The sequence below is a fragment of the Bos indicus genome, chromosome 19 (assembly GCF_029378745.1).
Source record: "Bos indicus isolate NIAB-ARS_2022 breed Sahiwal x Tharparkar chromosome 19, NIAB-ARS_B.indTharparkar_mat_pri_1.0, whole genome shotgun sequence".
Lineage (NCBI taxonomy): Eukaryota > Metazoa > Chordata > Mammalia > Artiodactyla > Bovidae > Bos > Bos indicus.
The window spans coordinates 35,266,614-35,290,707 of NC_091778.1; the positions used below are offsets into that span (position 1 = coordinate 35,266,614).

Genomic DNA, 24,094 nt, shown 5'->3' on the forward strand with positions numbered 1-24,094 from the left:
TGAAAACCAACATCTGGTCTCACTCACTGTCAGTTTCTATGCCTGCTTCCCCCTGCCCCCAACTTCTGTCCTGGTGAATGGGTCATACTTCCCAGCTTCTTTGCATGTTTCATAATTCTTCTTGGACCCTGAACGTTCTGGATAATACATGACAGCAACTCCGGTACTGGTCCTCTCCCTGGGGTTTGTTATCACTTCTTTTTTATTTGTTTAGTGACTGGTTGGATCATTTCAGTAGAGTCTGTTCGCATCCTTGCAGTGTTGAGCATGGAAGGTCCTTGAGGGCACAGCCTTGGATGTGCGGTGCTCACCTTGGAATGACACTGGTTTTGGCAGGGCTCTCTCTGTCTCTTTCCCTGAGTACATTCAGCTGTTAAACCTCACTTATAACATGCTGTTTCCTCCATTGTCTGCAGCAGTCCCCTGGGGGTGTAACTTGCCCCACAACCCGAACCCATCAAGTTCCCACTCATTTGAAGAGATATCTGTAGAGGTCAGGGTTTGAGATGTGTTCTCACCCCAAGTGGTCTCCTCCCAGCTCTCTCCCTTCCTGGTTTTGGGGCAAACCAACCAGGCTGCAGTTAGCTTGTGTGTCCAGTGATCCCACCAACCTCCCTCCAACCGCCTTTCACCACATCCTCCACCCCCGAGAACACCCTCGGGCTTGAACGTCTCCAATGCGTGCTGAGTTGCGTCAGTGTTTTCCAACTCTTTGCAACCCCATTTAGAGGCTTTAACAATTGTGCTTTTATAATTTTCACCAGATTCGCCGGCAAGCAGATCCACATTGTCCCTCACATTGCATATCTATCACCTGGCTCTTCTTGTACATGTCCTCCTTTCTTTTTTGGCGGGGGGAGTGTCTTATACTGCATACCCCTTGCTTTCATAACCCTACACAAGTAGCCCCCACTCCCCGGGTGTCTGTGTCAGTTGCCCACAGGTTGGCAGTAGGGACAATCTGAGCCCTGTAATCCTGGAAAACAGTGATCTGTACAAATTTTAGGGTCAGATTTTCCATTTTTGCACAAAAATGCTGATGGAGTTTTGAGAGAGTTGGTCTTGAATCAGTAAGTCCCCAGGGAATAACACATCTTACCAATATTAAGCATTCCAATCCATGGACACAGGATGTCTTTTCATTTATTTAGGTCTTTCAGTTCAGTTCAGTTCAGTTTAGTCGCTCAGTAGTGTCCGACTCTTTGAGACCCCATGAATCGCAGCACGCCAGGCCTCCCTGTCCATCACCAACCCCCGGAGTTCACTCAGACACATGTCCGTTGAGTCAGTGATGCCATCCAGCCATCTCATCCTCTGTCGTCCCCTTCTCCTCCTGCCCCCAATCCCTTCCAGCATCAGAGTCTTTTCCAATGAGTCAACTCTTTGCATGAGGTGGCCAAAGTACTGGAGTTTCAGCTTTAGCATCATTCCTTCCAAAGAAATCCCAGGGCTGATCTCCTTCAGAATGGACTGGCTGGACCTCCTTGCAGTCCAAAATTTAGGTCTTTAAATTCCCAGTTGTGGATGTGACTGGTGATGGAAGTAAAGTCTGATGCTATAAAGAACAATATTGCATAGGAACCTGGAATGTTAGGTCCATGAATCAAGGCAAATTGGAAGTGGTCAAACAGGAGATGGCAAGAGTGAACATTGACATTTTAGGAATCGGTGAACTAAAATGGACTGGAATGGGTGAATTTAACTCAGATGACCTTTATATCCACTAGTGTGGGCAAGAATCCCTTAGAAGAAATGGAGTAGCCCTCATAGTCAACAAAAGAGTCCAAAATGCAATACTTGGATACAGTCTCAAAAACAATAGAATGATCTCTGCTCATTTCCAAGGCAAACCATTCAATATCACAGTAATCCAAGTCTATGCCCCAACCAGTAACGCTGAAGAAGCTGAAGTTGAACGGTTGTATGAAGACCTTGTAGAAGGTATGTATGAAGGTCTTGTAGAGACCTTCTAGAACTAACACCCAAAAAAGATGTCCTTTTCATTATAGGGGCCTGGAATGCAAAAGTAGGAAGTCAAGAGATACCTGGAGTAACAGGTAAATTTGGCCTGAGTACAAAATGGAGCAGGGCAAAGGCTAATAGAGTTTTGCCAAGAGAGCACACTGATCATACCAAACACCCCCTTCCAACAACACAAGAGAAGACTCTACACATGGATATCACCAGATGGTCAATGCTGAAATCAGATTGATTATATTCTTTGCAGCCAAAGATGGAGAAGCTCTATACAGTCAGCAAAAACAAGACCAGGAACTGACTATGGCTCAGATCATGAACTCCTTATTGCAAATTCAGACTGAAATTGAAGGAAGCAGGGAAAACCACTAGACCATTCAGGTATGATCTAAATCAAATCCCTTATGATCATACAGTGGAAGTGGGAAAAAGATTCAAGGGATTAGATCTGATAGACAGAGTGCCTGAAGAACTATGGGTGGAGATTCGTGACATTGTGCAGGAGGCAAGATCAAGACCATCCTGAAGAAAAAAAAATGCAAAAAGGCAAAATGGCTGTCAGAGGAGGCCTTACAAATAGCTGAGAAAAGAAGAAAAGCTAAAGGCAAAGGAGAAAAGGAAAGATACACCCATTTGAATGCAGAGCTCTGAAGAATAGCAAGGAGAGATAAGAAAGTCTTCCTCAGTGATCAATGCAAATAAATATAGGAAAACAATAGAATGGGAAAGACTAGAGATCTCTTCAAGAAAATTAGAGATACCAAGGGGACATTTCAGCAAAGATGGGCATAATAAAGGACAGAAATGGTATGGACCTAACAGAAGCAGAAGATATTAAGAAGAGGTGGCAAGAATACACAGAAGAACTGTACAAAAAAGATCTTAAAGACCCAGATAACCACGATGGTGTGATCACTCACCTAGAGTCAGATCCTGGAATGCAAAATCAAGTGGGCCTTAGGAAGCATCACTATGAACAAAGCTAGTGGAGGTGATGGAATTCCAGTTGAGCTATTTCAATCCTAAAAGATGATGCTGTGAAAGTGCTGTACTCAATATGCCAGCAAATTTGGAAAACTCAGCAGTGGCCACAGGACTGGAAAAGGTCAGTTTTCATTCCAATCCCAAAGAAAGGCAATGCCAAAGAATGTTCAAACTACCTCACAATTGCACTCATCTCACATGCTAGCAAAGTAATGCTTAAAATTCTCCAAGCCAGGCTTCAACAGTATGTGAACCATGAACTTCCAGATGTTCAAGCTGGATTTAGAAAAGGTGGAGAAACCAGAGATCAAATTGCCAACATCCGTTGGATCATCAAAAAAGCAAGAATTCCCCCAAAAACATCTACTTCTGCTTTATTGACTACACCAAAGACTCTGACTGTGTGGATCACAACAGACTGGAAAATTCTTAGAGATGAGAATACCAGACTACCTTACTGGCCTCTGAGAAACCTGTATGCAGGTCAAGAAGCAACAGTTAGAACTGAACATAGAACAACAAACTGGTTTCAAATTGGGAAAGGAATACGTCAAGGCTGTATATTGTCACCCTGCTTATTTAACTTATATGCAAAGTACATCATGTGAAACGCTGGGCTGGAAGAAGCACAAGCTGGAATCAAGATTGCCAGGAGAAATATCAATAACCTTAGATATGCAGATGACACCACCCTTATGGCAGAAAGCGAAGAGAAACTAAAGAGCCTCTTGATGAAAGTGAAAGAGGAGAGTGGAAAAAGTAGGCTTAAAACTCAACATTCAGAAAACTAAGAACATGGCATCTGGTCTCATCACTTCATGGCAAATAAATGGGGGACCAATGGAAACAGTGACAGACTTTATTTGGGAGGGGCTCCAAAATCCCTGCAGATGGTGACTGCAGCCATGAAATTAAAAGATGCTTGCTCCTTGGAAGAGAAGTATGACCAAACTAGATAGCATATTAAAAAGCAGACATTACTTTGCTGACAAAGGTCCATCTAGTCAAGGCTATGGTTTTTCCAGTAGTCATGTATGGATATGAGAGTTGGACTATAAAGAAAGCTGAGTACCTGAGGTACCATTTCACACCAGTCAGAATGGCTGTGATCCAAAAGTCTACAAATAATAAATGCTGGAGAGGGTGTGGAGAAAAGGGAACCCTCTTACACTGTTGGTGGGAATGCAAACTAGTACAGCCACTATGGAGAACAGTGTGGAGATTCCTTAAAAAACTGGAAATAGAACTGCCTTATGATCCAGCAATCCCACTGCTGGGCATACACACTGAGGAAATCAGAAGGGAAAGAGACACGTGTACCCCAATGTTCATCGCAGCACTGTTTATAATAGCCAGGACATGGAAGCAACCTAGATGTCCATCAGCAGATGAATGGATAAGAAAGCTGTGGTACATATACACAATGGAGTATTACTCAGCCATTAAAAAGAATACATTTGAATCAGTTCTAATGAGGTGGATGAAACTGGAGCCTATTATTCAGAGTGAAGTAAGCCAGAAGGAAAAACATAAATACAGTATACTAACACATATATATGGAATTTAGAAAGATGGTAACGATAACCCTGTATACGAGACAGCAGAAGAGACATTGATGTATAGAACAGTCTTATGGACTCTGTGGGAGAGGGAGAGGGTGGGAAGATTTGGGAGAATGGCATTGAAACATGTGAAATGTCATGTATGAAACGAGATGCCAGTCCAGGTTCAGTGCACGATGCTGGATGCTTGGGGCTGGTGCGCTGGGACGGCCCAGGGGGATGGTATGGGGAGGGGGGAGGGAGGAGGGTTCAGGATGGGGAGCACGTGTATACCTGAAATTTAAAAAAAAAAAAAAAATTAAAAAATTTTAAAAATTAAATAAAAATAAAATAAAATAAAAACAACTGTCATAAAAAAAAAAAAAAAAAAAAAAAGAAAGCTGAGTACCGAAGAATTGATGCTTTTGAACTGTGGTGTTGGAGAAGACTCTTGAGAGTCTCTTGGACTGCAAGGAGACCAAATCAGCCAATCCTAAAGAAAATCAGTCATGAATATTTATTGGAAGGACTGATGATGAAGCTGAAACTTCAATCCTTTGGCCACCTGATGCAAAGAACTGACTCATTTGAAAAGACCCTGATGCTGGGAAAGATTGAAGGCAGAAGGAGAAGGGGACGACAGAGGATGAGATGGATAGATGGCATCACCAACTCAATGGACATGAGTCTGAGCAAGCTCTGGTAGTTGGTTAAGGACAGGGAAGCCTGGCATGCTGCAGTCCATGGGGTTACAAAGAATCGGACGGTACTGAACAACTGAACTTAAATTCTTTCAACAATGTTTATACTTTTTACAATATGAGTATTACACTTTTTAGATTGACCCCATCTCTTTCATGTGGATGCTATTTTATGTGCAATTGTTCTCTTAATTTCCTTTTTGGGTTGCTCATTGTTATCATCTAGAAATATAACTAGGGACTTCCCTGGTGGTCCAGTGGTTAGGAATTCACCTGCCAACGCAGGGGACACGGGTTAGATTCTTGGTCTGGGAAGATCCCACATGCCACAGGGCAACTAAGCCCATGGGCCACAACTACTGAGCCTGTGCTCTAGAGCTGGGTAGCCCCAACGAGAGCAGCCGCCACAATGAGAAGCCTGCGTACTGCAATGAAGAGGAACCCCTGCTGACTGCAACTAGAGAACGAGCGCAGCAAGAAGACCCAGCACAGCGAAAAATAGATAAATTAATTAATTTAAACAAAAAAAGAAGTTGAAGCTTGTGTTTGCCAGTGGCACAAACATGAGTGACTCTATACAGAGGTATGTCTGAGAATCCTGTGTCTGTCGGGTGTGTGCCCTGCTGCTCCTGGGATGGGCTCAGCACAGGGAGGTCTCTGTGACACGTGGTGTTTAACCCTTTCTGGTCAGGGACTCCTCTGTAGGTGACATCGCTGAGGCTCTGTGGAGCAGACCTTGGGGCAGGACTTGGGTGCTCGGAGGCAGTTTGGAGCAGCATCTGAGGAAGCTGGGTCTGCTCTGGAATGGAATGCTCCCAGGAGCAGAGACCACGCTGAGACGGGGAACTTTGTGGGTGACCTTTGTGTCTGTTCTTAGACAAAGCTGTTAAGCGGGCTTATCCTGTTTCATTTTATCCTGGTCTCTGAGTAACCTCAGTAACCCCTGAGGCTGCTCGTCTGCGAGGATTTTATGTCCGACAGAACAAAACGGCCTGGCGGTGAGCCTCAGACAGCTCGTGACCATGCTAAGATCTAGCTGCAAGTGTCAGATCAGCTCCAGATGTCAGGAACTGCTTTCTTCTCTCTCAGTTCCGCTTTTGGTCAAAGACAGATGACATCAGGCCACAGTACATTAATTCATGATGCCCAGATTTTTACCCTTGTCAACACTCTGTTGATTAAGATCAGAAGCATGTGTGTTACACACACTCTCTAGGGGACTCAGGGTTAACTTTTTTTTCTCTGCTGTAGGCTGCATGGTTGAACCATCTGATGTGACAGTGGCTATGTGGTAGCATTTAAACCTTGGACAAGACATGTATGCACAGCAAAGGAAACCATCGACAAAACAAAAAGACAACCTGCTGAATGGGAGAAAATATGTGTGAATGATGCTATCGACAGGGGCTTAATCTCCAAAATATACAGACAACTCATACATCTCAGTATCGGAAAAAACAACCCAACAGGCAGAAGACTTAAACAGACATTTCTCCAGAGAAGACACACAGATGACCAATAGGCACATGAAAGATGCTCAGCATCACTAAATATTAGAGAAATGCAGATCAAAACTACAATGAGGTACCACTTCACAACAGAACAGCCATCATTAAAAAGTCTACAAATAATAAATGGTGGAGAGAAAGGAGCCCTCCTACACTGCTGGTAGGAATGTAAACTGGTGCAGCCACTATGGAGAACAGTGTGGAGGTGCCTGAAAATCTAAAATTAGAGCTACCATACGACCCAGCAATCCCGTCCCTGAATACACCTGTGGAGGAGATGAAAACTATTTTGAAAAGATCCATGCACCCCAATGTTCCTAGCAGCATTGTTTACAATAGCTAAGACATGGAAACAACCCAAGTGCCCATTAGCAGATGGTATGAGTCATAAAAAAGATGAAATATTTCCATTTGCAGCAACATGGATGGACCCAGAGAATATTATACTTAGTGAAGTCAAACAATATCATATGATATCACTTATATGGGGAATATAAAGAATAATACAAATGAGTCTATATGCCAAACAGAAAATGACTCAGACAAGCAGAACAAACTTCTGATTACCAAAGGTGGGGGGAGGGATAAATTAGGAGTATGAGATTAACAGATACAAACTACTATACATACAATCGATAAGCAGCAAGGATTTACTATATAGCACAGGGAACTCTATTCAATCACTTGTAATAACCTATAATTGAAAATAATCTGAAAAAAATATATGTATATATAATGGAATCACTTTGCTGTAAACCTGAAACTAACACAATACTGTAAATCAACTATATTTCAGGGGATTATTATGTATACATATGGCTGATTCACTTTGTTGTACAGCAGACACGAACACAACATCGTAAAACAATTATACTCCAATAAAAAAATTCATCTCTTGAAAATAAAATAAGCAAACAAAATCTCTGGAAAGACATACAAACCAACAACAAAACAGACAGTTAACACAAAGAAAATGACTCTTAATGCTTCCTGCAGGTCTCAAAGCCCACAGGGCCCAGAATTTCATAGGGTCTGCTTTAGACAGACAGACCCATTCCCTTCCAGCCTCATCACTCACTGTTCTGTCTGCCCTGCTGTACTTATATAGGCCTCACAAGAAGAACTGATTTTTGTACAGCAGGCTACCGGCAAGTCAAGCAGGCTACCCATCGTCTGTGCCTGTTTTAGTGTAAGCCTTTAGATCAGTTTATTAGGCATTCAGAACATGTGACATCATTTATGACTTCTGTAAAGGTTAGAGACACGCCTGAACCACTTTTTCTAGTTGTTTTATTCCCTTTGTGGGAATTGTATTCTGTGGAGTATGCGTGGAAAGGGGATCAGATTCCTTCTGGAAGTTTCTTTTTAAATAGCTGGTGTTAATTTTGTCTTAGAAGCTGCTGGATGTTCTTTTTAGGATGTATGAGTGACTGGAGGGGTGGTTAAATATTTGGAAACCTCTAACAATTACTCAGAATACACAGGATAAGTTAGAATACCCACATAACATCCCAGTGAAGCCTGGATTATACTGGGAGTATAATCCGCATTTATTACAATAGGAATGAGCCCACTGGACTTGTGTTTTTAGATTTCACTGATACCAATATGGTATTTCAAACTGATCGTTTGCTTAGCGCCTCTGAGGTTTTTCACCCAGAAATCCGATATGGAACTTGCAGACTAAACAACTGGCACTCTCTCAGGATGGGGAAAATTCCAGCATGGAAAAACCTTGTAATACACAAGGCCAAGTACTGTCTTCCTTGAAAGACCATTGCGTTTTGTTCCAGAACACAGTGACGCTACCAGGGATCAGTTTGATCCTTTCAAGTTATTTGTTCCCAGAAAACGTCAGACTCTTTAAAGGAATTAAATGACATCTGGGACCCAAAGACATAAAAGCCACAACGTCAAGCATCCAACTAAAAGTCAATAGGCATGACTGAAAAAGGAAGGGAATTCTGAAACGTGCTACAACACAGATGAACCTTGAAGACATTACACCCCATGACATAAGCCAGTCACAGAAGGACAAATACTGTGCAATTTCACCCATGGGAGGTTCCTAGAATCATCAGATTTCTAGAGACAAAGTAGAAAGGTGGTTTCCAGGGGCTGGGAAGAGCGGGGATGGGGAGTCAGTGTTTAATGGGTATAGAGTTTCAATTGCGCAAGATGAAAATAGTCTGGAGATGGATGGTGGTGATGGCTGATGAATATAACTTAAGGCCACCAAATGGTGCACTTTAAGATGATAAAAACGGTAAACTTATGTTATACATATATATTTTTTTAAAGCTTGCAAGTTGGATTTTTCTTTTTTTCTTTTTTTGGCCACACCTTATGGCATGTGAAACTTCCTTGACTAGGGATCAAACCCTCATCCCCTGCAGTGGAAGGCAAAGTCTTAGCCACTGGACCCCAAGGAAGCTCCTATATGTTTTTTAAATATTTAATTTTTTTTAATCAAAAAGCATGAAAAAAAGCAGGAAGATATTACCCATTGTTGCTATTTAGTCTTATTTGACTCTTTGCGACCCCATGGACTGTGGCCCACCAAGCTCCTGTCCATGAAATTCTTCAGGCAAGAATATTGGAGTGAGTTGCCATTTCCTTCTTCAGGGGATCTTCCTGACCCAGGGATCTAATCCATGTCTCCTACACTAGCAGGTGGATTCTTTACCACTGAGCCACCAGGGATTATCAGCAATATTACCCATAGCCAGGAGAAAATTGCAGATATGTGACAGAGACGATGGACTTCTTAGACAAAGACGTACAAACAGCATCATAAAGATGCCCTGTGTGCTGGAGAATGCAGAGGACCAGGAGACAAATGGGAGAATTTTTTTTAAAAAAGAAAGACTAGCTGGGACTACCAGCAGAGTAGGCATTACAGAGAAAAGATCAGAGAAGAAAAGACAGGCAAAATGTGAAGAGAGAGGAAAAAAAGAACATCAGGACAACATCAACTAACGCAGCATATGTGTCATTGGAATCCTAGAATGAGAGGGAGCAGGACAAACTATATGAACAGCAATATCCTAAATTTCAAATTTGATTGAAACCAACAGATCCAAGAAGCTCACGGAACTCTAAGCACAGGAACCATGAAGACGACCACATGAAGGTATATCCCATCAACAACTACTTTAAAAGTAAATGGCCTAAATGCTACAAACAAAAAACAGATACTATCAGAATGGGTAAAAAAAAGAAAAAAGAAGAAGAAGCAAAACTCAAAACATGTTGCCCATAAGAAACCCACTCTCAATATAAAGACACAGTTTAAAGTAAAAGAATAAAAAAAGCTATTCTGAGCAACCACTGAATAACACACACCTGGAGTAGCTTTAATGTCAAAGTGGCTTCTCAGGGACGATTCCCCAGCTGCAGAGAAAAACGTCCCAGTGTGCGTCTAGAAGAACGACTCGACAATCCTGACCAGTCTGCAGCTAATCCACAGAACTTCACAGAACAGGAAGCGGAGTTTAACAGACTCCAGGCCCACAGCCCACTTCCCGGTGCTGCTGGGTCTAGCCTCATCCTGTGGTGGCAGCAGACACGTGGGCCAAAAGGGCCCGAGTCCACTTTGGGTCACTGGACTTTGCACATCGCACATGCCCTGACAGCCCCCTTTCAGGAGCATGACACCCAGCGCTGCAGGCGCCCATCCACACGAGCTGTGGAGGAGCATCACCAGCCAGCCCTGAGCTCTCTCACCGGACCCTGGGCCACAGCCAGGCAGGCAACATGATGGCCGCTGAGGAAGTCAGCAGGCCTGGCCTGACTCACCCAATGTCGCTGTCCTGACCATCCTCTGCTGGACCAGGTGTGGGATGAAAATGGCTGAAATCAGCTTCCAAGCAATGCTGGGTGCCAGGGAGCCTCAGGAGGCCAGGCTCTGCCCGGAAGGAAAGCGGCCAGAGCTGAGATAACCCTCAGCAGCCCCTGGACCATCGCTCCCAGCTCAGGACTCACAGCAAATCTACAGGCAGTAAGTATCTGTGGTATTTGTGAACATCTGTTTAGGGCTTGTTATGCAACAGGGCAAATTTGGAAAGATAGGGCATTCATGCCTATGGTGGGAACTACAATGTCTCACAGGAAATCAGGCTCTGTGTTGTTTGGGGCTTCAGGGCTCGAGCACCCTCAGGCAGGCAGGGTCCACGGGGCCGAGGACGGGTTCCAGGTAGGTGGGGGGCCGTTTTGCTGCTCAAGCCCCTGCCAAACGGTGGACATTCTCCCTTGCAATTTGACAGACAACTGCTGTTCATTTGAAAAAATAATGATTCACAAAAGGAAACAGACAAATGGGTCGAGAAAGGATGAAATGAACTCGACCAAACTCTGGTCACCAGCCAACAAAACAACCGCTGTGCCTCAGCACACCCGCTCGCTTTGCTGTCTCATCGTAGAACCACGTGAGTCTACCACCCAAGAGGGAGTCGCAGGCGCCACGCTCTCCCCAGAGGACACCATGTCCACCACATACCGGAGATGAGTTGTCTGTCTGGCTGCTGCCAGGAAAGCCCAGGACGCTTCCGGGACCAGTTGCGCCCGTAGACTGAGGCCTTGGAAGGGGTGAGGTCTCCTGTCGTGGTCAGTGGGATGTCCAGCTGGCCTTATGTCCATGGTCATTGGTGAATCATGCTGCGTTTGCCCCAGCCTCTTGGCCCACCAGACAGTGGAGTGGATGAGCCCGACTCTAGAAGCTTTGTCCCACCGTCCCAGCAGCACAGCTGCACCCTCTGAACATAACACACTGGTATCAAGTAGGCCTGTGACCTTGGATCTGAGGCCATGTCCCGTGGGCACAGGACTCCCAGGCTGGTCCACTCATACCCAAAAGGCCTGCTTTCCCTGGACGCCCTGAGGCCTCGAGTTGCAGGAGCTGGAGGGACCAGCCACACGGGTACTGTCATCCGGGAGGACCCCTCACGTGCGCTGATGTGACTTCCACGTGAGAGAAGAACCCAGGCAGATCCATGCTTCCAAGGTGCGGGACATTCCCAGAGGACTGGACACAAGTTTTCTAGAATCACTGATGTTGTTTGGAACTCCAGGGAGAAAATTTTCCTAGTAGAGTTGTCTGTCATCACAGGCAGCCCCCGTGTCCTGTTCACAGCTGTGACACCTCAGCAGCTCGAAGACTCACAATTCATTGGCCACAAAGATGTCATCACACTGCTGTGTCCCCCCAGGCATGTCTCCTCGGGGTTCCCAAACAGACACGGTCTGGGCACAGGTGTCCAGCAACTCACATAGCCACAAAGTAAAGCTGGACCCTCTTCACTAGTAATCTGCAACGATGTTGAAGTGACAGTAACTAAAATGCATCTTGATGTTGTTGTTTAGCCATTAGGTCGTGTCTAACTCTTGCAACCCCGTGGACTGTAGCCCACCAGGTTCCTCTGTTCATGGGATTCTCCAGGCAAGAATACTGGAGTAGATTGTCGTGCCCTCCTCCAGGGGATCGTCCCGACCGACGATCGAACCCATGTCCCCTGTGTTTGCAGGTGGATTCTCATCTACTGTGCCACCAGGTAAGTCCTAGCTGATGTTTTTTGATGTTAATACTTTGATTAGTAAACTTAGTACTTTGAGACAATTACCAAAACAAACACAATTGGAATGGAAATGGGGGAAATTCAGAATACTGCTGGGACAAAAACTCCCCACAAGGACTCAGAGGTCACTCAGCGATAACACAGCTTGTGGCCTCACTGTGGCTCTGAGACCATCACCAGCTCAGACCATCACCAGCACAGACAGCTCAGACTGGCTGTAATCACACAGCAACTGGTGTGGGAAATGGCCCCCAGGGGGTCAGTCCTGAGACTCAGAGCCGTGGAGGCTGAGCCTGAACCTCCCAAGAGCACCTCAGGAGACGCTTCAGTACTGGGTGACAGCCATGGCTGTCTTTTCCTTTGTGTCTGGGAAACATTATTTAGGATAACAGAACACTTACTGAAGACCAAAGTTATCACGAAAGTATGAGGCTTCTTGTGTGATCAGGGGATCTTGGGACAAACGTGTTGGTTCTTACAAGAGAAAATGTTGGCATGTTCCAACTATCAGGCCCTGGAGTTACACTGTTCCTCAGGTTAGGACTGAGTGGTCCAGGAGTTAAGACTCTGCCCTTCCACTGCAGGGGACTTGGATTCCTGGTCTGGGAAATTCCACAGGCCATGTGGTTCGAGCAAAAAAAGATTGGGTGGGACTGTGAGCAACAGAATGATACTCAAATAGTTGATCGTGTGAAAGTGCGAGCAACAGTGAATATGGTTTGTAAAACTAATGTGCAGCAGAAGGGGGATTTTGCACGCTGCTTATCAGCGGGATTCAGGATACGCTGCCCCAGAATTTGGCACCTTGGCACACTGAATATTTTAAGATGAAGGGATTTGAGAAATGGCAGGTTCAGGAAGCAGTTTCTGACCCTCATAACGCTGTTGTGTGAGAGGGGACCCCTCCCACAGCTGGAGGAAAGGAGCCCCTTGTTTCCTCGAAGACTGAGGAGGGGAGGAAAGGGTACGGACAGGTATTGTGGAGCCCCCTCCCCCTCCCACCGCCGCTAATCCACGGAGCTTGTCATACCCTTTCTGGTTCTACCATGTTTCTCTAAAAACACACAGGTGTAACCACCTCTTCAGGCTTCTGTTTCCTTACCAAGGCTCCCGCATCCCAAAACAACTTACATTAAATAAATCTGTGTGCTTTTCTCTTGTTCATCTGGCTTTTGTTGCATGGCTCCCAGCTGAGAATGCAGACAAGTATGTTAAGAAACAAAATTCAACTGCATACATTTTAAAGATCGTACTGGCTTTGTTCAATGACTTATGAATTAGATGGCATTGCCTCTGGCAGGAGCTCTGAGGAACTGTACAGAGGACAAGACTTTCACAGGCAGAAGGGGCAGGAACAGGAAGTCACGCTGGGCTGAAAAGTGAGGTGGTAGTTGAGAGGTAATTTCCCTGTTGGGGAAGCAGGGGTCCATCAGGCCAGTGTGACCTCACTGGTATCAACCAGGCAATTCCTGATTCCCTGGTTTAAGATCCTATTTCGGGGAGAGTCTGAAGCAGTAATTAAGTGAAGTTTGGTGATGTGGAGCTCAGCATCAGTGACTCCATTTTGAGAATGTCATCTTGTTTTTCACAAATATACAGCAAAAGAAAAGATGCTTTTTCCTCCCTCACATATTCAAGAATTTAAGTGTTTAACACTGGTATGCATTAAAGATTTCTCCTCAAATCATGTATTGTACTGACATCTCTAATTCATCCCATTGGGATTCTGATAATTACTTGGCTTTGTATTTACAGAATGGCTTAAAATTTCAATGGCTGCAAAAAACAAGAAAGGTAGAAATAGCAACGGAGATCATTAGAAATTGTAGTGTTGCTGTTACTGAACCAGGTATTTGAACTCTTTATTTTTAATTTTTTAAATAGATTCTGCTCCTTTAAAAAATGTATTTATGTACTTATTTATTTTGGCTGTGCTGGGCCCTTGTTGCTGGTGAGCTGTCTCCAGTTTTGTGCGTAGGGGCTGCTCTTCACCGTGGTGCACAGGCTTCTCGTTGCGGCGGCTTCTCTTGTGCGGCGCAGGCGCTCGGCCTCTGCAGTCATGGCACACGGGCTCAGTTGTTGGTGCAGGCTTAGTTGCCCCATGGTATGTGGGTCTTCCCGGACCAGGGATTGAACCGGCATCCCCTGCATTGGCAGGCGAATTCTTGATCACTGGACCACCAGGGAAGCCCCTTGGACTCTATTTTAATCAACAGGTTAATTCTCTGAAGTCCGACTAAGTCACCCAAGGTGGGAGTCTCAGGCCACATGCGCTGTGCTCGCATTTCAAGCCTCACGTGCTGGATTTGAGCCCAGCAGAGACGCATACAAGAGGCTGGACAGACAAAACCACATGAAACACAGACCCCTTTAAACTCACTGATCAAGCCTTAACATGTAGCAGCAACAGACACTATTACAGACAGGAACAGAGAGATGAGGTCACCGTGCGTTGTCCCTGGAGGACTCTATGCAGCCCTGCTCCTCTCTTACATGCCCCGCCTACCAGCAGGAGCTGGGGACAGAAAAGCACTGGGGGGTCATGAAAATGTGACCCCACAGGGAGTGTCCAGAGTGAGAGGGACAGCAGTGTGGGTGTGAGAACCAAGGGAGGGGAGGAGGGACAGAAAAGACAGAGAGAGAGAGAGGTTGCCATTTCGACCCAGGCCGTGGGTGTCTATTCAAGCTCCAGTCCCTTCCCTTCCAGAAAGGGCTGAAACCCTGTCCATTGCCCCCTGGGATGATGGAGCCTGGACACCAGCCAGTTACATGTCTCCTGCCTGTCTGTCCCTCGTCAGGTGACCGCTGCTGGCCAGAGGGAGCAGCTGTCACGCCTAAGAGAAGCTGTAGCTGCCTGTCCTCCACCCCCTTGGAAGAAGAGGACAGGAGAAGGAGATGAGAGAGGTCAGGAGAGGGCTGGGACAAAGGGGAGAGAAGCTGTGCCTGAGCACAGGTGCTGAGGCCCTGGGGTGAGGAAGCAGATTTACCGACCGGGAGAAGCTGAAGCAAGGGGTCCCGGCCGCTCAGGGAAGCTTGTTCGATGGTCCCGGAGGTGCCTGCATCCTCTCCCAGGGAAGAGGCAAAGGCCCCACGGACAGCCCACCAGGGTGGTCGCCAAGTATAGCACCGACCCGAGTCCTTGGACTCTTTGATCAACAGAAATCGATGAGGCCAGATGAGAAATTCAGGTGAGGATTATTGGAGCTCCTGCCACTTGCGCAGTGGGAACAAGCACCAGGTGGCTTTGCGGCTCTTAGGGGCGGGCTGGGCCCTTAACCAGGTCGGGTGGGGCCGGGGTCAGCTTGGGCGGTCTGCCCGCCCCCTGGGTGGGGCAGTGCGCAGAGATCTGCCTCAGCGCTTCGCTTTACCTTCCGCGCCTCAGCCCTGGTGGTTGGTTTGTGGCCTTCCGCAGCTCATTGTTCATGATTGCCCCCACGTGTGCCCTCGTGTTTGTCCAGGTGCAAGCGCTCTGGTAAACAGTCCCGGGTCCCAGCCTGTCTCATTACTATAAAATAACAACAAAAGGGGAAAATCTGGAGGATGAATAAACCTAAGACTGAATTTTCCCTGGTTATCAAAGGGAAGAGCTCTTTTCGCCCCCTCCCTTAAGACTTTTCCTGGAGAAAATTCATATTTGTAAATTCTTCCTCTGTCCTGTTAATAGGTATGCAAATGTTTTTAAAGGCTAAATAAGCTTTTTGCCTGCATGCTCAGTTGCTTCAGTCGTGTCTGACTCTTTGTGACCCCACGGACTGTAGCCCACCAGGCTCCTCTGTCCATGGGATTCTCCAGGCAAGAAGACTGGAGTGGGTAGCCATTTCCTCCTCCGGGGATCTTCCCCACCCAAGGACTGACCCTGTGCCTCTTGTGTCTCCTTCGTTGGCAGGTGGATTCTTTACCACTCAGCCACCTGGGAAGCCCAAAATAAGCTTTTTACCAGAATTAAAACTCAAGAGATTTTTCTTCCCAGAAAGGCCACCTCTTTTCAATGTCTACATAAAGGGACTGCTGTAATAAAATCCACAGAAGGGACAGCGTTTATTCCTCATGCTTGAGAAGTTGAAAGTCCAAGATCCTGGGGCCAGCGGACACGCTGTTGCAGCTGGGGAGGGCCCACTTCCTGGAGCATAGTCGGCTGGGCCCTCACACGTGGAAGGGGCTGGGGGCTGTGCCAGGTCTGTTCATATCTGACAAGGACACTAACCCCATACACGAGGGCTGCACCCTCAAGACCTAATCCCTCCCAAAAGCCTCACCTGCTGATACCACACACTGGGCACAAGAGTTTCAGAGTATGACCTGGGGGCTCGGGGGTGGGAGGAGGGGGCCCAAGGACACAGCTTCCCTCCCTCTGTGGCCAGCTTCAGCACCAGGAGGCTCCAGAAGCAGGCACCACAGGCTAAGTCCCCAGCCAGATCTCTACCCTGACGCTTGTCACCCGAGGAATGTGGAAATCAGTTACCTTCACCAGAGAGAAAGGTTAGAACCAACCAGGCTGCGAGGTCTCGACACAGTCCCTGGGCTCTTGTGAACTACAGAACTAGTGTTGGAAGCACTGGGCTTGGAGCCCAGAGGCCTGATCGCAGGATCTGGGTTGGAATAGGGAGTGATGTGGGCTTACCTGAGCAACGAATTTGGCATCAGAGATCGTGTGTTCGAGGCCCAGCTCATCTCTGACTAGTTTTCTCAATGGAGACGCGTCATTTCTCTGAACTTCTGATAAAATCGGGCCCTCGATGTCCTCAATGCCCCAGGTGGGTCCCAGGCTCTGGGGAGATGCTTTAAGAGCTGTAAGACACAAGGCAAATGTGGCTCAATGTGATCCATCTGGCCTCTGCAGAGTGCTCACCTGGCCCACCGGGCAGTCTCCCTTCTGTCCAGAGAGCAGGGGGGCAGTGCACTGCAGCTCCTTGCAGCCCCAGGGGAGGGGGCTTCCAGCTAGACTGCTCCCTCCCTTCCTGACTCCTTGGAGACTCCCCCACATCCTGAGCCTGCCAGCCCCAAAGCCTGCGAGGCTCTGTAAGCCTGTGTGTCCACTGGATGACAAGGGAACAACCCAGGGAGATGCTTCCAGAAACTGTCCTCGACAAACACACACGGTCTGAGCCCTGCCTTCACCTCTGGCCCCAACCCCAGAAGTTCCCGAGTCACCCCAGCCCTCCATCTCCATCCATCCCAGGCCGGGCATTGGGATTTCTCTGACTTCTGCTGTGGAGCTGGGTCCCAGACCACGCCCTTCTGTCTGTCTCCAGACACTGCTTCCGAGAGCTGGTCCCGACACCTCAATTTCAGCACAGCTGACCCTAAAGGAATCTCCCAGTTCGGCAGGGGGACACCAGCTAGGGGTCAGGAGTTTGGAGGCTCTCCTGCCATCAGCCACCAGGGCAGCGTCAGCTGAGATGTCCCCTCTCTGGGTTTGCTGCAAAGGACAGGGTTCCAACGCAGACTCAGTTGCTGTCCTGCTGAGTGCAGGCTGGGCAGAGCCAGGGCAGCAGATGCTCGCCAGGTGCTGGCCTGCAGAGAGGTCCTGGCTCCTCCTGCCTCCGGCTCCAGCAGTCACTCCCCGTCCACCTCCACCCTTGGATGGAAACCAAGTGACTACCTTCCCCAGGGCCAGCGAGGTGGGAGAGACGATCGGAGCGGGATCCAGTCCTAGTGGGCGGACAAGCCCTTGGCCCCCAGGTCTCTGGATTTTGGCCCCTCTTCCTGTCTGCAGGTCCCCATCATGGAGCGCCTGGGCTCACTGCCCAGTCCCCAAAGCCCCGTGGAGGCTGAGCTCTGGAGCTGCTTCAATGATTTACCGGGACGCTGACACTCAAGCACACACGTTTTATTTTTTGTAGGATGCACCCATTAATCCTTCGCAGTTTAATACCCTAGAAGCCTCCTCGTGGGGCTCTCCTGTCCTCGGGCTTGTCGTGGGGCTGCATTCAGGTCTCCTGCCACCGGGCCCGAGGGGTCTGCCCCAGGGTCAGGGGGCGGTGTGGTCCATGGACCTGTCCCCCCAGGACTTTTCTAGAATCTGCGATGAGGGCTGTTGGTGTAATTCAGCAACTACTGGAGTTTTTCTTTGGCTCTGACGCGTTGCTGGGACGGCATTCCATAGAGAACGTGGGCACTGACCGGGCTGGACAAAGGACATGACCACAAGGGACACGTAAGGGGCCCTGCTCTCAGGGAGCGTGCAGGCTCCCTGGGGCTGCCAGAGGAGGGGCAGCCCCCCCCGTCCTGCTGGGGTAACTTTGGGAGGAGTGTCCGCTCTGGGGTTAGGCCACTGTGTGCCGCCTGGGGTGGGGGCACCCATCCCATTCTCAGCCCCTCTTCGGGGCTCCTGATCCTGATCACCAGGAGCCCTCATCCTGGGGCTGCTTCCGTCTCTGAAGGGGAGGCTTCAGAATGGCGCCCGCCCAGCCCTGCTGCAGTCCCAGGAAAGAAGCCAGTGTGGAGAGGGTGGGTCACGCTCTTGGTGGGAGACCCTGGGCCTGTTCATCTAGGAAGAGAGGCAGGTCTGGGACTGTCTGGGACAGAAACAGCCCAAGGCTTTGTTCAGGCCCCTCCTGGCCCTGGGCCCTCTCGCTTTCTTGGTGACTGCGATTCTGTCACCACCCAGATGGGCCGTTCACCCAGGATAGTGTGGTACACGGGGGCCCTCGGATCAGCACCCCCAGCCCTCTCCCACATCCGCCCCTCCCCCCAGCATCCAGCCCTGGAGCATCCAGGCGGGGGTCACTCCTCCTGCAGCAGGGGTTCCCGGTCCCCCTCCTGCACCCTCTCGTCTTCCTCCTTCTCCATGCAGCCCACCGTGGCCGCCAGCCCGGCACCCACACCTCCCCCGACCACGGCCGCCCCCGTGGCCCCCACCGCGGCTCCCGCAGCCACCATCCCGGCCTCTGCGGCCAGCGCCGCTGCTGCCATGCCTGCGCCCACCACGCCCCCTGCCAGGCCCATGAGCCCCGCGCCCACTGCGCCGCCGACGGCAGCCAGGTGGCCACAGAAGCGCACGGTGTAGGAGTCCATGAAGGCCTTGGCCTCGGCCTGCAGCTCGGCCTCCAGGGCCTCTAAAGTCTGCTCCCTCCCGGTGCACAGCAAGGTTGCCCCGTGCCGGGCCAGCAGCGTGTCCTTCTGGGCTGACAGGAGGTTCCGCATGGTGTCCGGCAGTACCCGGAGCGCAGAGAATATGCGCTTGGTGGCTGCGTCCTGTGATAGAGGAGGAAGAAGGGGCCTGACCCGGAGCCAAGTGTCTCCCACCAGACCCTCGCCTGGGCTCCTCCTACACAATGCCTGGCTCCTCTCCTACAGGACGCCCAGGCTCCCAGCAAGCCAGGCTCACCTGCTGCCGCACGTACTCCTCAAACTCCTTCTTGGCAGCTTCCACCGTCCGTAGGTCGTGCAGCTGGGCGGCCATCTGTCCAGGGGGAAAACCCGGCTGCCTCCCTCCTTTGCCCCTGTCCCCTGCTGGTTACCCGGCTTCACCCAGAGGAGTCCGGCCCACCTCCCCCACTCCCACGTCCTCCCCTTGGCCCCGTACCTCATCCGGGGAGGCGCAGCTGGGCCCTGTCCTGCCCATCCAGCCCGAGAGGTTCTGTAGAGACAGCGGTGGGGAGTCAGGGGGTGCAGGGGCACCAGGTGTCCGGGGCTCCAGGGGGCTTTCACACCTTGACCTCCTGAGCCAGCTGCTGCCCCGTGAGCAGGCGTCGGTCCCCCCGGGCTGCGGGGCGCCCCTCGCTCCAGTAGCCTGGGCAGCGGCTCTTGGCATGCTGGGGGGCTGCACTCAGCACGTCAGCCACGTAGGCGCGCAGGCGGCCGGCATCGTCATCTGTGTCTGAAGAAGAGATCCCTCATGCAGAGGAGCCCGGAGCAGGACCGGCTTTAGGAGGAGAGAGGGTATCAGGCTGGGCACCCAGAAGAAGGCAGGCCAGGGAGTCCCTGCTCCAGGGACACTCACCGCCTGAGCTTCCATGGCCTCGGCTCGCCCACCGCCGTCCAGGAGCCGGCAGGAGGTAGCAGCGGGCTCTCCTCCCTTGGAGCAGCCCCTGGACCTTGGGGTACTTGCCGGACGATTTCTAAAGGAGGGGGAAAAAAATAAATAAAGGAGGGGGAGCACTCTGAGCTAGCTCCCCATACCTGCCCCATCTTCCCGGCCCTCCGTCCCCTCCCTCACCTGGATGACATCGCCCACGTGACCCTGCCAAGCCTTGCTGGGGTGGGAGGAGTCACGAACTAAGAGGTCCAGGTGCTGGAAGAGAAGGGGTGCTGACAGCAGCAGCTGGGGCGTCGGGGTCTGGGCTCCAAGTCCAGAGACGGGCTCTCACCTGGATTGGCACCATGCCATAGTGTCTGCCCATCACCTCGGCCACGTGGACAAACGTCTGGGGACGGGGCACAGAGGTCACAACTGGACCACTCCAAAGATGTGCCTCCCAGCCCCTGGAGGACACCCTCCCAACTCCCAGCCCAGGACCCTCCGGCCTCTCCTCAGCCCCCAGCCCACAGCCCTGCTCCAGGTCACGAAACCCTGGGGCAGAGCCCGGCAGCACTCGATTCCAGCTGCCCAGTCCCCTGCCTCACAGTCAACACAGGGACAGAGAGCAGCCCCAGGCCAGCCATCCCCTCACCTCCAGGTGCTCCAGGTCTGTGTCCTTCAGCTCCTGAGAGGCCGTGAGGATCTGCAACCAAGGAGAACAAGGTGCGGGAGGGGCTGTGATGACAAGGAGATGCTGGGAGGACTCCGGCAAGGAAGGATCCTCAGGTGGACTGTGGGGCTCAGGATGTGGGAGGGATCAGCCGGGGAGGAGAACCCCTTGCACCCTGCAGTGGGGCAGGACTGGCCTGACCTTGGTGGGGTGGAGGGCAGGCCCAAGAATGGTCCACAGACCTTCAGCTGCCCCAGGAACCTTCAACCGAACTTTAGGACAAACCATATTCCCACCTTCCCTAAGGTCATCCCCTCGCAGGGGTGCCTCCAGAACCTGCTCTGGGGCCAAGGTGACCTTCCTTGGTGGGACCAGCCTGGGCTAAGATGGTCCTGGGAAGGTGGAGAGGGCCTTGAGGAGCTAGCAGGGCCTCACCTGGTAGGAGCTCAGCATGGAGGTGAGGGCGCACAGCCGGGTCCTTGTTTCCCTGCTCAGCTCCGGGCTCATGACGTCCCCCGTGTCCACCAGGAACACGGCCACCTGCGTGGAGTGCCAGCTGTGGGTCAGCCTGCCAGGCGCCTCCCCAACCCTGCCCCTTCCCACCCCGCATTCTCATCCTGGCCCCCAAAGCTTTCCTGCCCATCACCTTCTCTGCTCCCCAGCCCCCGCACTGCCCGAATCGGCCTGGACCCCTCCGTCCCTTCACCCCTCACCTTCCTCCCCTCCTTCCCCAGCAGGAAAGGGTGGCTCCACATCCAGATGCCCCTAGAGAGGCCGTTGGCTCCCCACCTAAATCCCTGCCCGGAGCCCGCGCTCCTCGGCCAGCTGCCCTCGCCGGACGCCTAAGGAACAGAGAAGCAGAGCAGCTTTGGACCATCCGGCCCTGCTCCCTTCGCCAAGCCCGGCTGGGACCCTGGTCCTGTCCCCCAGTCCTCGCCCGGCCCCGCGCTCACCAGGCCGGGCAGGCCCTGGAGCAGGTGGTTGAGGAGGAAGGTCTTCCCTGAGTGTGGCCCCCCCAGGACGGCGAGGAGGCAGACCGGGGTGTCCCTGGCCAGCGGGTGCTTCAGGCAGCGGTTGATGGCGCCCATTCGCAGGATGAGGCCCCCCGAGGCGTTGATCCGCACCAGCAGCAGCGGCTCAGCCCGCACAGCGCAGGTCTCCTGGGCCCAGAGACGAGGTTCCCTGAGCACCAGGCTGGAGCGTGTCTACCCCGAACTCCGCTCCCTCCGTCGCCCCGCCCCATAGCCACGCCCTCCGTCGCCCCGCCCCCTCCGTCGCCCCGGCCCAGGCCGGCATGCTCACCTCCATGGCCCCGCCCCCTCCTCCGCCCCGCCCCCTCCTTCCAGGTCCATGCCGGCACCTGCAGCGCGGCGGCGGGCAGCGGCCTCTGCGGCAGGAGCCTCATCCTCTCCCCCAGGCCCCGCAGGCCCTTCCTCCGCTTGCAGGTCTTGCGGCACTCGGGGCAGCAGGGCGGCCCGCAGCCAGGCACGCGGTGGGTGCTGAAGCACCGCGGGCAGAAGTCGTGGCCACAGTCCAGCGAGATGGGCTCACGCGGCCTCTCCAGGCAGATGGAGCAGGCGGGCGGCTCGCGGGGCGCCGTGGGCCGGGACCCCAGCCCCAGCTCCAGCTTGGGGAACGGCGTATGGGACCTGGGGGCGGCGGTGGGGGGAGGGGTGCGGGGACCCCAGACAGTGGTGAGAGGGGCCCCCGAAACGAGGAACCCTGGATGGAGCCGTCGCGGGTAAGTTCCCGCCCGGGTCTGGCCTGTTTCTAATCCTCCAGGAAGGGAGGCAGGGGCGGGCAGACAAGATGGTGCCGGCGTCTGGCACAGATGCCAAGGAAATACACCCCCACGGCCTCCTGCTTCGAGGGGAGGGGTCCCTCCAGGGGTCACCTACCCCTACCCCCTCCCTGCAGTGGCTTCAACACGCTGGGCCTGTGGACATAAGGGGGCTCCCGCAGCGGGGCAGATGGCTCTCAGAAGATTCCAGCACTGAGCTGGCACCGACTTCCTGAGGCACCCACCTGATTTCCCGTCCTTCCCTCCACAGCCCACCAGGGCCAGCCTCGTGTTGCCCGCCCTGGGACAGGCCTCCGTGCTCCCAGCCAGCCCACCCACATGGCCCCCACCCGCCGCCAGGCCTTCCACTTACCAACTGTTGCTGCTGTTCCCCATGAAGCTCCGTTTTCTCTCCTTGGAGAAAATTGGGGACAGAAAACCCAAAAAATGTTATTTAGAAGAGAATCCAGAGTTCTATCTTCATCCTGGGTTTTAGGTGCCCCCATCCCCTCTCTGGAGACCCATCCCCACAAGGGGGCCCCTTCCCAGCAACCCCCCACACACTTCCTCCCCAGATCTCAGGACCAAGACCTTGCCTGTTTGCCAAGCCGGTGACAAAAGGAAATGACTGACAAGGCGGACCTCGGCATGGGAGGCTGGCGGGGGCAAGAGTCCCAGAGCAGAGAACAGGCCCGAGAGACCTTGCCGGCGCTGAGGATGGCTCTTCTCCTGGAAGCGCTGGTGGGGCTGTGGCAGGTGGAGGCTGGTGAGGGGGAGGGTGGTCTCCCTGGAGGAGACGACTGGGCAGGGCTGGGAAATGGATGTGACAGTCGGGAAAGAGGAGGCTGCCTCTGGACTCACCCCAGGGGGAGGAGACAGGACTGCGGGAACCAGGGCTCCGGAGGAGGGAGGGATGAGAGAGCTGAGCCCAGAATCCCTGGCAGAGGCTGGGATGCAGGCGAGCTAGCGAGGTGGTGAGTCGCCATGGAGACGAGGGAAAGATAAGGACAGGGCGGGGGAGGGTGGAGGGAGAACGAAACCATATGGGTGCGTGGCAGACACAGAACTAGGCTGGCACTGCCCCTGCTGGCCCAGCAGGTCTCTTCCAGGGCCGCAGGCAGGGGGTACAGAATACAGAAGTGTGGGAACCGGGAAAGCACATGGCGGGCACTGACCCAGAGCCCCAGATGGTCTCCTTCCTCCCGTGGATGGTCGTGGTGCTGGGCATCTGCTGGGGCCCATGATGCTACCCACAACATGTGGCCTACAAGACCCTCCCCCACGGTAGTGCCTCCCCCAGGGTCATCCCTTCCCTAGGGTCGTCCCAGCTATGCCTTCCTCAGCCCCCTGGGCTGCTCTGACATTGGCTCTTTGTCCCGTGGTGTCTTCCTCTTCCA

The 24,094-nt window shown here is 51.8% G+C and overlaps 1 protein-coding gene across 3 annotated transcripts; it reads right to left on the reverse strand.

Annotated features, from left to right (window-relative positions):
- Positions 1–14,121: 14,121 nt before the first annotated feature.
- On the reverse strand, positions 14,122–23,687 carry RNF112 (ring finger protein 112). 3 transcript variants are annotated; one of them, XR_011562006.1, is made up of 18 exons: positions 23,559–23,687; positions 23,294–23,444; positions 23,071–23,111; positions 22,278–22,566; positions 21,871–22,077; positions 21,631–21,759; positions 21,353–21,457; positions 20,900–20,950; positions 20,597–20,653; positions 20,446–20,520; positions 20,230–20,347; positions 19,940–20,106; positions 19,813–19,866; positions 19,615–19,689; positions 18,160–19,481; positions 16,906–17,072; positions 15,653–15,789; positions 14,122–14,429 (listed from the first exon to the last, which is right to left on the reverse strand). XR_011562006.1 is itself a non-coding variant. In XM_070773151.1 (15 exons), exons 1-15 carry the CDS (start codon positions 23,681–23,683, stop codon positions 19,011–19,013), a joined length of 2,109 nt encoding a protein of 702 aa, XP_070629252.1. In that variant the 5' UTR covers positions 23,684–23,687; the 3' UTR covers positions 18,099–19,010. The 3 variants fall into 3 exon arrangements, 2 of the variants coding, with proteins under 2 accessions (XP_070629252.1, XP_070629251.1); XM_070773151.1 differs by lacking the exons at positions 14,122–14,429; positions 15,653–15,789; positions 16,906–17,072 and having other exon boundaries at positions 18,099–19,481; positions 19,940–20,100; XM_070773150.1 differs by lacking the exons at positions 14,122–14,429; positions 15,653–15,789; positions 16,906–17,072 and having other exon boundaries at positions 18,099–19,481.
- Between the last annotated feature and the right edge of the window lie 407 nt (positions 23,688–24,094).